At 42.4% G+C, this 17,418-nt stretch overlaps 1 protein-coding gene across 2 annotated transcripts; it reads right to left on the minus strand.

Annotated features, from left to right (window-relative positions):
* Positions 1-44: 44 nt before the first annotated feature.
* Positions 45-3,618, minus strand: LOC115374041 (uncharacterized). 2 transcript variants are annotated; one of them, XM_030072754.1, is made up of 4 exons: positions 3,051-3,618; positions 2,182-2,448; positions 1,435-1,531; positions 45-810 (listed from the first exon to the last, which is right to left on the minus strand). In XM_030072754.1, exons 1-4 carry the CDS (start codon positions 3,391-3,393, stop codon positions 603-605), a joined length of 915 nt encoding a protein of 304 aa, XP_029928614.1. In that variant the 5' UTR covers positions 3,394-3,618; the 3' UTR covers positions 45-602. The 2 variants fall into 2 exon arrangements, with proteins under 2 accessions (XP_029928614.1, XP_029928613.1); XM_030072753.1 differs by having other exon boundaries at positions 1,432-1,531.
* Positions 3,619-17,418: the final 13,800 nt, after the last annotated feature.

Below are 17,418 nucleotides of genomic sequence, written 5' to 3' on the forward strand. Positions count from 1 at the left end.
TTTTGATTTGTCACCACAAGTCTCACAAAGTTGGTCTTTTGGTGCATACAGACATATACCTGGATTTTTTTTTTTTTTTTTTTTTTAAAGACAGGTACGCAAGACTGAAAACCAAAGCCAACTGAGAAACAGAAGGTAGACCGTGTTTTCCTGAGGAGACGCTCTTCCTTATACAAACACTGGAGACACCGGAGGACCTTCTTCTTTTCACGTTAGTCATCCACAATTTAAACCACATTATCTCCACCTACACTTCTAATTAAAGACAGACTTCAACACGGCTCAGTGAGTAAGTGACCTTGGCATTGTTTGCGTCATGCATACCTTCGAAGTTACAAAGAGTCTTTTTGCGAAATATCATTTTATTGCCGGGAACACTAATTTGATATTTTAATGAGTAACACTGTACAAACTGTCCAGTGTGATGAATGTTACCTTGTGAAACCAAATCTTCAGGCATTAACAAAATAATGAAACAACTGAGAAGCCTTTTGCCGACAACTTGGCATCTGTGTATAAAATAAAGTAAAATACAATAAAACAAACTTTCCTGAGATCCAGGTATTAACTTCAGCTGTGTGACTGCTAGTGCGAGGTCTGCGTCAAGGAGGGCCTTTGTGTGTGTCTGTGCTGTGGGGGAGGAGCCAGGGCTTTGAGGGGTCCACCTGCGCTAGGTGGTCGAGTTCTGTAACATTTTTCTTGATCAGTTTGCGATCGCGAGCCCGTCTGGCAGCAGCTCTCCAGGCTGCCCTCTTCTGTCTCTTGGTCTCTTCGGACATCTCTGATATCAGCACCCTGTTCCTCATGTAGCTGGAAAACAGCAGGGATGAACAAATTATAAAATATATATGATAAAATCTGTTCCTTGATGCTATGAGTACCACTCAAACTGTAACAAAAGTGTTAAAAAAAAAAAAACAACTAAAACTACAGAAAAGCAATAACTAAAGATTTCTCATCTGTGAGGGTTTTTGGGGAGTTTTTTCTCGCCCACCAAGAGGGGTGAGTCAGGGGAATGTTGTCCTGTTTTGTTTGTTGTGCAACTGTGGGCCTGTGAAGCCCTTTCAGGCTGTAATCAAGGATTTGGGCCAGTAGACATCAAAAGACAGACTTCAAAGAAGAAGCCACCAGAAGAAGAAGGCACTGAGCAGAGCACAGACCTCCACCAGTCACAGCCCAGTGTGCAGGGCTGGGACATCTGGAACCTGAAGACAAATTATATAAAACCCTGTCCATAAAAAGAAGAGTAACTGTGCAAAATCTCACCGTGTTTTTGTCAGTCTAAGTCCCTAAGGCAGGCTAAACTCTGGTGCTTGAACAGTGCACGATAGAAAGCACATCGTGGACATAAAAATGTAATCTGACAAGGGGACTCTGATATCCTGAAGCAATGATAACTGTAAATACTTCACTAAACTGTAGTATAGCTGCTACCTGAGACGCTCCCTCTCCTTGTAAGCGCGCAGACCTTCAGGGGTAGCACGGCATTTTTCTCTGTAGCGTTTCTGTCTCTCAGCATTCGTCAGCTTTCCTAGGAGCGCAGAAAGGAATCTGAAGTCATAACCTTACCTCTAAATGTGTATTAATATTGTGATGGTGCACCGAGGAGGATTCATACATAAAAATGCATCAGCTGCATCAGTATAAATCACAAATTGCGACTGCAACAGAGAGGAGCATCCCGCAGCCTCGCCGTGCCACCACAGATTCACCTTATTTGCCCATATTCATTTCAGTGTGAGGGTAGGAGAAGGCAAACGATGATTCAAAACCCAAGAGCAAAACACAAACTGTCTCCTAAACACCTGTGAGTAAGCACCGTGTCTGTTTACAGAAAACTTAACCCGCCAATGTCAGTTCTTCTTCCTCTCCTTCCATTTTGACATCCTTTCGCACAAAGTGATCACAGCCAAACCAAGTTGGTCAGGTTTACTGATGAAATATTACAGGAATCCATCTCTCTCTAACATCTGATGTCGTCAATATGATAACTTTCCAATTGTAGCTTTAATTTCATCAAAAAAAGGGTATGTTTATCCCAGGCATAAATCATAATGGCATTAGACATTAGACACAAGGCATATGTGACTGTTTTGGAGATTAGCAGTTAAAATGAGTCTAGCATTAGACAATAATTACAAACAATGTGCAGTTGTGGTTTCAGTGCAAATAAAAACCCACTTTTCGTCACGGGGCTGTGTCCGTGTCCATTCGCCGGCCTGCTGCCCTCGTCGCCTGCAAGCCTCTGCTCACACATCTCCTGTTTGATGAAGACGGAGTCGATGGCAGGACGCTCCTTTTTGACCACAGGAACGGTGGCTTGACTAGCAGGTGACACCGAGTCTGCAGCTCTGTCTGACGAGTCGGAGATCGGCTGGGAGGACGAAGCTGCAGATCTGCCGTCTTCGCACTCTGCAGAGACTGACGAAGGCGATCTCGTCCCAAGACCTCGACAGAGAGAGAAGGTTACCAAACAGAGAGGTGTGAGTGTGTGTGTGTGTGTCTTTATTCAAGGGAGGATGGTGTTTGACCAGTACACCAGGCCAATAATGAAACTTCAGTAGACACCAGACATTGGCCAGTTGTTGTTTTCCACCTCTGATATGATGGAGGTGCAGATGTGATTTTGCCCAAAAAGCACACTGACATTACCCTCCATAAAATGTGCTATATTAATAAAATTGACCTGACCTGAGAGTTTAATTAAGTATGCATTAGTGTCTCATTGTGTAGCTGCTGTTTCAGGCACTTTCACCTTGAAAAGAAAAAAAAAATGATGAGGAGAAACACTTGATTCTTTCTCTGTGTTTCTAAGCGTTATTCTTACTTTTCATCATAACAGGTAACTTTAATTTGCAGTCTTAAGAGATATGAAACTGCAGGTTGTTAATCGGCCTTCACACACACACACACACACACACACACACACACACACACACACACACACACACACACACACACACACACACTTGGTTTTGACACCTTGTCATTGCAGTTAGGGGAATTATCACTGTCAAGCGTGTAACTATATCATCCAAGCATGTACTCACTGGGGAACTCCACTTTCACATCGTGTTCATTTTTCATTTCGCTCTCACTACAAGGTCTGCCGCAGCCTGAATCCTCCTCTCCTGACACCGAGGCGAAGCGGCCTCTCTGTGCAACAAATGCCTTCAAATCATTTTCTGTCTGCTGCAACTTCAACTCCAGCCGGCTGATCTCTTTGTCCCTCTCGGCCACCATCCTCTGGAAGTTCATTACTTTGGCATCGGCGGTTTTGAAAATCGCGTCAACCACGGCACTTATAGCGGCTTTGACCACATTTTCAATAACGAGGGCCTCCTCTTCTGTATACAGCTGTGAGTTTATATTTGTGTTGAAGGGACAATTCATTTTGCATTGGTGTTAGCCAGCTAGCACAGCACCGAGGGCAAAAAAAAAACACTCTAAAAAGTGGGAAATGCACTGAGGTGAGCGGCTTTGTCAGCTGTTTGATAGCCAAAGTGAATGAAGGCAGGCTTTCTATTTAAAAAGACAAGAAATGAGTCGTAAAAGTGACAGGAAGCCCAGCGGTCACCGACAGCATGGCCATGTTTACTACCACCGCTGAGCGACTTCTTCAGGTGTCCAGCGTCTGACGTCACAGACTTCTTCAGGCTTTGTCGAGACCGCAGCGCCATCGTGTGGCGGCTTGGATATTGTACATTAACTTCCAAAGTGTTGGCTTTACTTTGGATCGGAAATACATAAAATAAATCAAGGACAGTGACGTGGGCGCAAACTAGTGCATTACCACTTTCACTTCAAATTAATTCAGATCCAAAATGGCACCGTAATGCAATATATTGTACACCTGATAGGTAAACACTTCTGTAAATAACCAGTCTTGTGTCCCAGTAGGGGAAAACCGACTGTCATTAATTCCCCACCCCCTTACCACCTTATTTTATATATTGTATATGTAATATAATGTGCAATTGTGTGTTATGCATCCCCACTCTCTCCTTATTAGATAGTTTTGTGGCCCAGTGCAGGGAAACAGACCGTCTTCACTTCATCTCTCATGTGCACTACCTCTTCTCAAAAATCTCAGTCATGCAATATATACACTCCTGATCAAAATCTTAAGACCAGTTGAGAAATTGCAAGAATTTACATTTTGCACTGTTGGATCTTAAAAAGGTTCTAAGTAGAGCTTCAAAATGCAAAAAAAGAAGAAATGGGAGTGAGACCAAAAAAAAAATAAAAAAAAAATGAGTAAGCAATTTATTGCAAACAACCATTAAACTGAAATAGGCTGTTCATCAGCTGATCAAAAGTTTAAGACCTCTGCCTTTAAAAGCCCAAATCTTTGCAAAAATGTGGATTCAGTGTCATTTTCTGTCAGGTATCCACACTGTCATGACCTCCTGATGGCAAAGGCAAAAAACTTTCTTGGTAATCACCTCAAAAATTCGTTTCGGCATGCTTGATGCTAGTGTTTCCAGGAGGCTAGTGGGAATGTTGCTCCAAGTGGTGAAGATGGCTTCACGGAGGGCATCCACTGTCTGGAACTGGTGTCCATTTCTGTAAACTTCCCTTGCCATCCAATCCCAAATGTTCTCAATTGGATTTAGATCAGGGGAACACGCAGGGTGGTTCAAAAGAGTGGTGTTATTTCTCTGGATGAAGTCCTTTTTCAGGCGGGCATTGTGAACTGCAGCGTTGTCCTGTTGAAAAACCCAGTCATTACCACAGAGACGATGGCCTTCAGTCATGAGGGATGCCCCCTGCAACATCTCCACAAAGCTGTCTTGTCACGGAGAGGTTAACTCAGCTTCAATAACAGAATCAAAACAACGGCCGAGGTGCCCCTGAGCAAGGCACTTAACCCCCAGCTGTTCCAGTGGTGCTGGTGAGTGTTTTTGTCTTACAAATGTTTCTAGATGCATGAATGTGAAACAGGATGTTGCTGAAAAATATAGTAAATGCAACCCCTTAATGGAAAATCTCTCTGATATTCCTACAGTATTCCTTTAGGTATGTTTATTTTTTAATGTTTTACTGTGAGATTAATTAAGTATTTTTCTTTTTATAGTATTCTCTTGAAAGTGTCTGCTATGGCCTCAGATACACTGTGTGCACTGTGATACTGGGGGGCATTGTGGTGTTATAGTAAGGCCTGCTGGGAATAGATGTTTTGCTGCTGCTCGCCTTACAAAATATTTTGGTTAATGTTGGGATAGAAATACCTCCCAAGTTGGATACATAATAAAGCATCTTGTTTTTAAGGATGAGATGAAATTACCCGTTTTTTGGGTCATGGGTCACAAACATCTAGAAGACATCTGTTCCCTGCACACGTGATTTATTCACACCCAAAATGATAAATCATGAATCACATCTTCATATTACAGGACAACATTATAATCATGTTAATACATATTCTAAGTTATATTAATTCATTTATAAAAAGTCTGGAAAAGTCTCAAAGTGAATGATCTTAATCTTAATTTAAAGTGTCTTACCATACTGCAGTTAGAGGTCTTACGCCGTCACCATGCAGTAGCAGGTTTCTTTGTACTCTTTGTATAAAAGGGGGAAACATGCTTGTGATATTGTGTAATGGAGCTTTAAATGTTCTGCGTAAAGTGAGGCTTGGCTTGGCCAAAGAATCAAGGAGAAGTAGTTTGCTTGTGCCACTAGATGGCAGCATACAGCAGCTCTGGATGGTAATGGTTTTGCTTTGTGTTCAATGCACACACATAAACTGCTTCACATTCACTATATGGACAAAAGTATTGGGACACACTTAATCATTGAATTCAGGTGTTTCATTCAGTCTTGTTGCCACAGGTGTATAAAACCCAGCAGCTAGCCATGCAGTCTGCCTTTACAAACATTAGTGACAGAATGGCTCATTCTAAAGAGCTCACTGAGTTCCAGCATGGTGCTGTAATAGTAATGTAATAGGAAGCCACCGCTGCAACAAGTCAGCTGGTGAAGTTTCTTCCCTCCTAGATATTCCACCATCAGCTGTAAGTGGGATTTTTGCAAAGTGAAAGCGTTTAGGAACCACAGCAACTCAGCCACCAGGGGGCAGCACCACGTAAAGTTACAGAGCGGGGTCGCATAGTGCGTAAAAGTGGCCGGCGCTCTGCTGACTCAATAACTGCAGAGCTCCAAACCTCCTCTGGCATCAACGTCAGCACAAAAACTGAGCGCCGGGAGCTTCATGGCATGGGTTTCCATGGCTGAGCAGCTGCATGCAAACCTTACATCATCGAGCACAACGCCAAGCGGATGGAGCGGTGTAAAGCACGCCGCCGCTGGACATGCTCTGTGGAGCGACCAATCACGCTTCTCTATCTGGTGGTCTGATGGACGAGTCTGGGTTTGGTGAAGCCAGGAGAACGTTCCCTGCCTGACTGCATTGTGCCGACTGTAAAGTTTGCTGGAGGAGGGATAACGCTATGGGCTGGTTTTTCTGCGCTCGGCCTCGGCCCCTCAGTTCCAGTGAAGGGAAATCTTAATGTTTCAGCTCACCAAGACATTTTGGACAATTCTCTGCTTCAAACTTTGTGGGAACAGTTTGGGGGAAGGCCCTTTTCTGTCCCAGCATGACTGAGCTCCAGTACACAAAGCAGCTCCATAAAGGCATGGCTGGCTGAGTTTGGTGTAGAAGAACTTGACCGGCCCGCACAGAACCCTGACCTCAACCCCATCCAACACCTTTGGGATGAACTAGAACAGAGATTGTGAGCCGGGCCCTCTCGTCCAACATCAGTGTCTGACCTCACAAATACTCTTCTGGATGAATGGGCAAAAATTCCCACAGACACACTCCAAAATCTGGTAGAAAACCTTCCCAGAAGAGTGGAAGCTGTTCTAGCTGCAAATGGGGACTGAGTCCATATTAATGCCTCTGGATTTAGAATGGGAGGTCAGAGAAGCTCCTGTAGGTGTAATATGCAGGTGTCCCAATACTTTTGTCCATATAGTGTATGTATTTGGAGACTGTGGTGTGTCTTGATATTTAGAGTGGTATATCTCCTGTCTGTTGTGTGTCCTGCGCTGTCTTTCTGTGATTTACATCTGTCTTTTTGTCCCTGTGCCGGTGAGCCAGTAAGTACTTGTGTCATTATGTGAACTGTCACCGACTATGTTCAGCAAGTCATGTCACCGAGACAAATTCCTGTACCTTTGTTGTATTTGGCAAATTAAGTGATCGGATGTGATGCCAGGCCAAAAAAAAAAAAAAAAAAAAAAAAAGCTTACCTAACCAACAGCAGGCTCAATAATAGGAAAAGTTCTCTACAGAGTGCCCCTACTACTTTAGTTAATTAGTAAAAGGAAACTGGCAAGTGTTAAAGAAAAAAAAATCCCCCTTTTAACAGTTATTGGCAGGGTACCATGCATTTTTGTTCCCCTTTTTATTGTTTGGCGGTACATACTTAGGGTGGGGGAAAGTCTGAAATTTGAACTGGTAATGTCCAAACTCCTGTTTTCTCAGTTTCAAATTGCTTAGGATTGGTAACATTTGTCTGTGTTGTTTTCCCCAATGAATTCCCTGACTAATGCTTTAATCACAACAGCCTTTGTATTTGCCAAATATCTATTATATGTTGTGTTATCTTTGTCTTCTTTGTTGTATTATTAATGATCAGTCATGTGTGACCACTAAGGGGAGCCACCGGACGAGCTGTGTTATGCTTTTGGGATTTGTCTGTATTAAACGCTCCACAATTTGTGCTATGATGCTTCATTTACAATACGCCTTAAATGCAAATAAAATGAGTAGACACACCAGTAAATATGAGAGAACAGCAATAAACACAAGTGAGATCAGCATGCTGAATTTTCACAGCTTTGTAAATGCAATGCTGTCATGACAAACGTTGTAATACTTCAGCAGAGGTTGTGTCAGTAACCCACGCTCGGTGGCATGTAATGTACTGGAAGCCTACTTGTTACCAGGGGAGAGAAAAAAATGAAAAAAAAAAAAAAAAAAAAATACAAGTCCTGAACAGTGCAAACATAGTCACAACATGAACATTTATGACCTTTTTCAACCCCTCGTCATGTTTTGGAGGGTGTTTCTGGGGACAGGCAGTGAGTGGTGGGCTGTAGGCCATGGGGGGTGTATGTGTTGAGTGTGTGTGTGTGTAGGTGGTGGTGGGTGTATGTGTGTGTGTGTGGGTGGGGTGGGGGTGGTTGCTCTTTTAAGCAGAGGTGGCTGAAATAGCTCTCCTCAGGTCGAGAGGGGTTTTTATCGCTCTTGAGGGCTGCTCTTGTTGAGTTGTTCTGTGAAGTGACCCGAACACTGAAGCAAAGTGGTGGAGGTGTCTTTACCGTGGGGGTGGCGAGGCCAGTGGCGCGCTTGTATGTTCAGAAGTGGTGGTGGTGGGGGTGAAGAAGTTGGTGTTGTCCTGGTGTGTGTGTGCGTGTGTGTGTGTGTGGAATGGGGGGAGGTGGAGGTTAGATATGCACTCTTGCAGCTGTGCGTGTGCTTGTCCATGTCTGAGTGAATAAGGGGAGGAAGGGGCAGGCGGGGGCATTGGCAGAAAAGGTTCAGAAGTGTTGGAGCATAAAATCTCTCTCTCTCTTTCTCTCTCTCTCTCTCTCTTATTCTCTCTCTCTCTCATTCTCTCTCTCTCTCATTCTCTCTCTACTGCCTCTTTTCTCTATCTCCCCCCTCTGTCGCTGGGCCAGACGCAAAGCAACAGCAATTTGTGCGATTTCACAGCTCAATGGGTCCCTAAAACTCTGACAGCCTTTAGTGGAAGGAGGGGGGCAGAGAGAGAGATGGAAGGAAAAGAGAAGAGATGGAAGTATGGAATGGCAGATGTGACGAATGTAAAGGTGACAGTGGAAATTACAGATGGAGAGATTGGAGGGTGAGGAATGGAGATGGGGAGCTGATAGCTGATAAGATGGAAGAGATGATTGAAAGGAAAGACAATGTCTGAAAACATACAGGCGTTCGTCCACGTCTTGGTCCTTCATTCTTCTTCATTCTTCAGTCTTCATCTGATGCTAAGGCCTATTGTATATACACTGTTTATATGGTCACTCTCAAGGAAACGAATGTAATCAAAATCTTTCATGGACCACTTTAAACATCAACAGGTCTCTGGCATGGCGCGCAGTGGAGTGTAGTAGACACAAATAGTAAAATCCCATTTTTATAGTAGAAACAAACAAGGTGGCTGATTGGAGCAGAGTTTAAACAGAGATGCATCATGCACACATTATATTTAACCAAGAAAAATACCATGATGACAGTACTGCATGGTAACATCCTTCTTTCATCTTTGTAGCTGAAATTTCTTGCAAATCAATTGTTGCATCACAGTTTGTTCCTTTATTGAGGAGCTGTAAATGCGAGTGGAAGGAGAGACTTTGTGTTTTGAAAGTCAGAAATCTCGGTTCCCGATGAGATTATTATTGAATCATTGGTATTAACCCTTGCAGATACTTATATTCATTCATTGTTATTTGATGACACAGGGCAGTAAAAATCTTACTTAATGCATCTTTGAAAAGACGTGTCATGTTCAACACATTAATCTGTCTAGCTTGGAAAGACTTGTCAAGTTTATAAAAGAGTGTGCACACAGTAGGCCTGTTGTTGGAGCGTCTCCATCCCATAACACCTTCTTCTTGCACCAACACCGATGAATCCCATCTTGTTTGAGAAGTGAGGAGCCTGAGCCCATCAAAGACGACACTAGGATTTTCCTAAAAAAACAATTTATAGACTCATGTAAAAATAATCCCTTTCAGTGTGTGTGTTGGCGTGTGTATTTGCAGAGACCCTGCCCTCTGCCTGGATTTTCTTGTTTTGCTGTGTTTGAAACGTTTCTAGGTGTCAGCCTTTAGTCAGTGGGTGTATAGCTCCCAGCCAATCACAGCGCACAGGGCCATTTGATAACACAGCATCCTGGAAGCTACGAAAATGGCGCACACAGCACCAAGAAAAAAGGAAATATAGTAAGGCCAAACACCAAAGCAGACGCAGCTCCTTCTACAAGGATGAGGATGAAGGGCGACGTGGTGTTGACGTGGTTTGAATTTTTTTGTTTGTGTTGTTTTTGAGTGTTCATTTCATTTCATCGTCATCCTAGGAAACGAAAACTCACTGCCGGTGGTTACCTTAGCCGGGGAGGCGGGGCCAACTTTGAATGTTGTGTTGACGAACTGCAGCCAACAAATCCGACTCATTCTGCCTTTAACAAAACACCTTAATCTTATATTTGGATTATTCTCAGAAGCTCACTGGGGGTCTTTGCTGATTGAATATAAGCCTGAATTGAGCCCTTATAGTGATTTAATCCATTCATCTGCCTATGCCTCTTTAGTGAAGTTCTGTTTGGGTGGTCATTATCCTATTGCTGATATCCTGGGTAAAGGGTCACAACCTCAGAGGGCAACTACGGACTTCAAAGGACATCTTGCTAGTCTCGATATGAAGTGTTGGTTTCCAAATGCATCAATTAGCAGTTAAGGTAGCGATTGTCGTATCCTGATCTGCTGCTATTGAAAAAGGCTGTAGCCGAAACGTCTGCCTGCATATCATGCACATCATGTGGAAAAATAAGTAAGAGATGAATGTAATTTTCCTGAGTGCGGGTCATATTGAACTTTATCATATCCTGATTTGGCCTTTGCAATCTCATGCACACTGTCTTTGCCGGCGCCGCTTGACCTTGGTTGGCTATTTGAAAACACATCACAACCAAAGGGCAGCAGAGGATTGAGACCGCCGGACTCATTTCCATCCGGAGGTCAATCAGAAACCGGACCACGCATTGTGTCAAGGGATAGTCGACACCAGGCAGGAGCCCCTTCAGGACCAGAGGGCAGACCGAAAGATGGAGAGAGGGAGAGAGATGCACTGTAGGAGGAGATGAAGAGATACCAGAGATACTGCTCAAAGAGGGGGGGAGCGCTCTTGTGATAAGAGATGTCACCTGAGTGCTTTGTTTTGGCGGGGGGTCAAGAGAGAGTTCGAGGAGTGGGAGTGTTTGGAGTGTGTGGGGGTTGTCAGGACATCTGCGCAGGCTTTGAAGAGGTCAGCCACGGGACAGGAACGCTTCTTAATCCCCCCAGCTGGGCCTGGAAGAGAGGATTTGGACCTCCACTCGTTCTCGGCCCCCACATCTCCCACCCACAACAGTAGCTAATTGAGCCCCGGTGCTCTGATCGCAGCGCTTCCATGTAAAGCCCTGCGTGCTTTCACAGGGCTTTGGAGTCTGACCAGGAAATCCCTTTTACTGTCTACCTGCTATCACTGATGTGGCTGGCATGAGATTATCCAGATCTTCTGACACATGTACACATATGTGTGCCTGATGTTTTTATGAATGGATGGATAGATAGATAGATAGATAGATAGATAGATAGATAGATAGATAGATAGATAGATAGATAGACAGTCCTTATTATATGTTTCATCCTATACAAAGTAATGTGTTAGGAGACTGAAAAAAAAAACTTTGAAGCACTAAGTGATAATTTATTTGGTAACTTGTTTGAATGGAAATGGGAGATTAAATGAAAAAATACCAACTCTAATATGTTTTAACCAGCTATAACATTTCAGGCGTCATTTTGTTGTTTGGAGGTCCCATCTGTAACTGTCTACATGCAGATGATGTTAGTGTAATGTTAAGATATTTGTAGCTACAAAAGAACCTGATGGCAGAAAAGGAGATGTAAAATTGATTAATTAACTTTCTGAAATATCAAAAAATTTTAATTGAAAAAAAAAAACAAAAAACTGTGTATTCTTTGCTAGAGCAGTGTGCTAAAGTGAACTGTGTGATGTTTCAGCACAAAGAGAAAGTAAGAAAGAAAGTAAGAAAGTAAGAGATGTGCTTTTTAAACTATTTAAAATACCACATCAGGTTTTGGTGTCAGTTCCACAGAATCCAAGAGCAAGGACTGCTTTTGAGACTCATAATTTTGCACCAACTTTCAACAGTTTTACAGGGAATAAATCCATGGTGGAGGAAGCAGAGATGCCAGTGGCCTCAGTAGACCAGAATGATACGCAGTCACACCTCATGTTGGGAACTGCTTGCAAACCGAAGCGTAGGTGCAGTCCAGCGCCCAGGTCTGATTGTTGTTGACAGCGCTTGTGAGGTGGCAGGAATCTGGGCCTGATTCAATAAATCATCCATGATGGCAGTTGCCCACTTGGAAACCACAGTGTATTGCTGTAACATCCACGTTAGGTTTTCATGAGTACTCACTCAAAATGGCACATATTAAGGGAAAAAGGAGTCTCTAACACCCTTTTAGACTTTTAGAAATCATAATCCATAAAGCTTGCAGATACTGCATTAGTCAGACAGAATACGTAAATAGTAATTTATTTGTTTAGGGGAATGAAGACATACATTCTTGAAAATATAAAGAGAAGTTTTAATTTTAGGCAACACGCATATAGACATATAGATAGGTAGATAAACCAAACCAAAACCAAAATCATGACCCAAAAACTATAATACAAACTGAAGCGTGGGTTTATTGAACCATTACACCCCTAATATATACAGATTGTTTTTATTATTATTAGTTTCTTATTATTATTGTTATGATTTTTATTATTGTCATATTGTGTTGTATGGTATATAGAAAAGAACAAACACCAAAATTTCAGCTACATGTTTTTTTCTTGGACAGTAGTGATATATCCTTCTGACAAGGTGGAGAGAGGCTGCTGGCCTTGAGCTCGCGCTGTGTGGCCCCAGCCAGCGTCTTTCTCTCCGATCAGGGCCCCTCCCCTCATATGACATTACCATACAGGCTGAGGGGGGTCAAGTGAAGGTTCTTGCCCTGACCAGCCAGCTGGAAAACTCACAGGTTCAGAGGTCATGGATAAGCTGTCCTATTGGCTGAATTGGTCAGACAAATCAAATTAGCATCCATTCCCTTGGTGATCCCCTCTTAACCCACCACCCATAAAGAATTAGATGAGGTGGCTGCACATTTCATTTAATTTAGCCACGTTTTGCTTGACCGGTGTGTATTCATGGGATTCATTTAATAACGACTCATTAGAAATCCTATAAAATGTTGTAGGTAATACACTAATAAGGTATTTAATAGGTTTTAGTTTACTCCACAGGATTCTGTACACTCCCACCTGTACAGCATGTGGGGTCAAGCTGAGATTTTACTGTACCGTGTTCATCACTGACTTATGAATCCCCGAAAACTGACAATAAAAATGTCACAAAGACATTTTCCTGTACATTTCTACACATGGTGATACTGATGTGGCTTTATTGTCTTTGCAATATACTGAATTTATGGACTCATGATCATAAATGATGTGGTGCAAGAAGATAAAACATAGTTATAGCCACTCATGAACTTTTCTTGAGATGCAGTCACTTCTTGTTTAGTCATGACTCTTAAACTGCTGCACTTTTCTTCTTGATTTTTTTTTTTTTTTTTTTTTTTTTTTTTTTTAATGATCCGTTCTCCTGTCAGAATAGCAGCACCTTCCTTTTTCATGCTTGGTGGTTGGAGGGTGTCCTGTCACTGAAAGGTCACAAATATGAAAATAAAGTGTCCATCCATGCTGAAGTGTACTTGAGCAAGACACTGACCCCTACCTGCACCAGGTGCACCTCATCAGCTGTATTCATGTCTCCACAGGGTAAATCTCTAATTACAATGATGATTAAAGTATTTAAATAGATTAGGACCAAAACCAGCCACAAGACTGCATCACATGTTACACTGATGTTGGCACATCTCATCTGGACCCACTATCTGTGTAATTTCATTTTTATCCCCTTCCACAAGTTTGACCTTCTGCACGCCGCCAGCATTTGGTAAGCAGTGATTTATCTCCCAAATAAATTTGTTGGCTCCATTGAAATGTATTTAAGGTAGGGGGTCACTCACTAGGTCAAATATGGCAGCTCATAAATTGACGGTAAGCATGACTAAAAACGGAGGGGACAAGATAAGGATTTGGGGAAGAGGGTCTGGAATGGAAAAATGGGTGAGATCAGTGGTGGGTTTTGAAATGGGAAAAAAAATTAAACTAGCAGATAGCGCACTTGCGAGATGCATAAAAGTAAGACACATAAGGAGCCATCATGGGAGACCTTACCTTGAGTGAGATTCAGCGTTAAGATGGTATATCAGTCATTTTGACAGTTTGAGGTTAGAGGGCTCATCTAAGAAGTGAAGGGCAGTGTCCCTCCCAGCGATGTGAGATCATGAGGCTTTAGTTACAGCTCACCTGCCTGGAAAATCCACTTACCTACCTCTCATTTTGAACTTATAAGCACCGTCTTGTTTGGGCTGGTGTGTGCTGTGTGTCATGATATTGAGTGACAGTGAGCAGAATGGCTGGTGACTCAAAACCTCCTAACAGACTAAATATAAGTTTGCAAAGCAGTATTATGGGAGATTATTGAATTAATTGTAGAAATTCTAGAAAATGGCTGTAAACTTACTGCTGTTTTTTTTTTTTTTTTTTTTTTTTTTTTTAGCTTAAAAGGTCACAGTTTTCACACTCCATTTGACACAGTTTTGACCTTCCATTTCCTCTGTGCATCCCCTGTACAGACCAGTGGATTTCCAAAATTATGCAAGGAAACTCTCACATATTTACCCCCTTAAGTGAACCGTTTGCTGGCCTTTTCTGAGACTTCAAAACTCCACTGACCTTTCCAGTGATAACTCGCAAGACCCATGTGCCAAAAACACATTACTCCTTGTTTACCAAAAACACTTGGCTAACCAATTTTAGAGACAAGGAGGATTTTTCCAGTCTTTCTCTTAATTTATTTGGAGAGACTAAAAAGGTTTGATTATTTGCAGGCTGGGCAGCCTGTACAGTGTAGCCCATGATGCTAACTGCAGATTATCTTTTGTTGTAGCCCTTTTTAATTACTTTTTGCTTTGTGTAAATTGTTTGACTTTCTGATAAGAGCATTTGGAGTCAATACTTTATGATAATGGGATCATGTATTTTGTAAATCAACATGTTACAAGGAGGGATTCACCATGTCAGGGCTTATTTTGCAGTAATGACCAGCTTGTTATACTTTATCATTAATGTTTACATACCAAAGTCATATTTTAGTTCCCACTGACCTGGGAATGCACTTTTGCTATCATGCATGCATTTTCAGTACTAACAAGTTGACACTTGGTTTTCGGGACGTGTAACTCATGTTCCATGTTAGTTCATCCTCTACTGAGCAATTTCATAAAGGACAGGACTGCTACTTTTAAAATGAGGAAGTTCAGTGAGATCAATACATTATTTGGTGATTCTCTTAGCTTGCATTTCATTCATTTTCAATTTTGCATGCCTTGCAGACAACAATTACATCCACACCTCTCCCTCCCCTCCTAACACCAATGAGCTGCCTTGCCAAGGTAAGCATAATAACTGCATAAGATATGAGCATGCATGTGAACACGGCTGGGAAAAAGATGTTAGGCACTTCATGTACCTCTAGGTACCTCTATGCTCGGTATGTAAAAGTCATTACTCATCAGACATTTATGTTTCACTTCATTTTAGTAAAGCTTGTGACATGTATTTAAATAAACACATATGTGAAATCCTAATAAATCAGTTATTTCAAAAGAACACATTTGTCAAAAACTGGAATTCGGAGCAATAAAGGACATAAACACATGTAAAAACAAAAGTTAAGAAAGTATCTTCATTCTTATTTTACTGTGACTTTGCAACAGTGAAGCCATTTAAAACCTTGGATGTGACCAAAGCTGACACTCTTACTGTACATGGAGCTCGCTGGTGAGAGCTCAGCCTCGGCCTGCCTGCAATCGGCCTTTTGTTTGGCGTAATTTGCCACCTGCAGTTGGACCACAAATGAGGTGGTTAATACCGGTGCCAGGAGTCGTTTGGTCGGATTCACACAGCTCAAGCTAGACCACATCGCCGTGGGAGGAGATCAGAGAGAGTGCAAGTGGCCAGTACTCGGAGCAGATGTTGGGAGCTGGCCATTAACGACGCCTAATCAGTAATTAGGGCGGGGTTGCTAATGAGGCCCCGCTAACAAGAGCCCCAGTGAAGGGTACAGTCAGGCAAAAGGGAGGGTAGATTGAAAAACAAATGTAGTCATGCAAAAAGAATTCATGGCTGAAGATGTACATTAATGCACACACTCATTTTTGGCATATGCTAATAAAAAAAGCTGTACAGGCCGAAGGTGTAATAAATGGAAGGAAATGCAAGGAAAGAAAACAAAGCTAATGCGCTCCATTGTTGTCTTTGGGTTGAGTCATGGTGGCTTTGACCAGTGGGGATCTGAACTGTACACAACCTCGGGGTCAATCTCAGTGTTTGTTTGTGTTGGAATATGACTAACTTTGCTCTGATGATGCATTTGCCCTGTGGACCTTGAGCAATGAGGAAATCAAAAGCGGGAGAGCGAGAGAGAGAGGGAGAGAGAGAGAAAGAAAGAGAGGACCAGATGGGAGACTGAGATGGATTGGCCGGTCTAACAGGCAGATGTTTATGGGCCATTATTTACAAGCTCTTTAATCTGGGCTATTTCCTCGCCCTTGGCAATGGATAGGTCTGTGGGTCATGCTGCCTGAACCCCCCTACCACTGGTCATCCATCTCCTGCTCTAAGAGAGAGGGAATGAGAGAAGTGGGGAGAAGAGGAGGGAGGAGGAGAGCAGTTGGTGACAAATGAAAAGATGGGTGTTTTTTTTGTTCATGCAGTGTTCAGGCGTTTCTTTGGCCTGGGAACATTCGAAAAACACGTTAAACTGTGGTTCATGGCTTGATGAACCACAGCAAATGCTAAATGAATGAAGGTCAAGGGGTATTTGAGACAAACCATGTAACTGTTGATCAGGTTGTCTTAAACTAAAGCTGCTGCTGGCTCCTGGGGGGGCCCCAAGCGTTTAAAAAAAAAAAAAAAAAAAAAAAGTCATGACAGAAGAAAGCACTTAAACTTTGCAAAAACAGTAGATATTACGCTATAGACCTACGCACCTGTAGAACTTCTCCAGAAATTAATTGTGTGATTAAAAAAAATGTGTCAGTTGTGGTTGTAATCCTTGTCATGGAGCCTTCTCTCTACCTCATTATAACTTTGTCCCTGTAAAGGGCAAAATAGAGGATTTTTTTTTCCCAATTTCTGTACTCAAAGGGGATTAACACATTGCCTGCTGATCCAGTCTGGGCTGGGACCAACAGTAGAACCAGAACCAAGCAAGGTAGAAGGAATTTCTCCACCCTATCGGTAACTATACGCATACTGTAAATCCCAAATGAACGCCAGTTTCTCCCATACTCTGAAACAGGGTTTAATAACACATCTAAGAAGGGTAGGGCAGAAAAAATAAAATAGTGCAAATACAAACGGCACTCCCCTAGAAAACCTAAACCAGTGGTTGGCGCCATGAATTTTGCACAGCA

This window comes from Myripristis murdjan, chromosome 16 (genome assembly GCF_902150065.1).
Source record: "Myripristis murdjan chromosome 16, fMyrMur1.1, whole genome shotgun sequence".
NCBI classification, from domain to species: Eukaryota; Metazoa; Chordata; class Actinopteri; order Holocentriformes; family Holocentridae; genus Myripristis; species Myripristis murdjan.

Bases quoted from the DNA above. Each gene is read 5' to 3' on its own strand.
- LOC115374041 (XM_030072753.1), bottom strand. From the start codon at position 3,393: ATGAATTGTCCCTTCAACACAAATATAAACTCACAGCTGTATACAGAA. The intron at 2,449-3,050 runs GTGAGTACATGC...CTCTCTGTCGAG, and splicing joins TGTGAAAGTGGAGTTCCCCA to GTCTTGGGACGAGATCGCCT. The intron at 811-1,431 runs GCAGCTATACTA...GCTGTTTTCCAG, and splicing joins GAGAGGGAGCGTCTCAGGTA to CTACATGAGGAACAGGGTGC.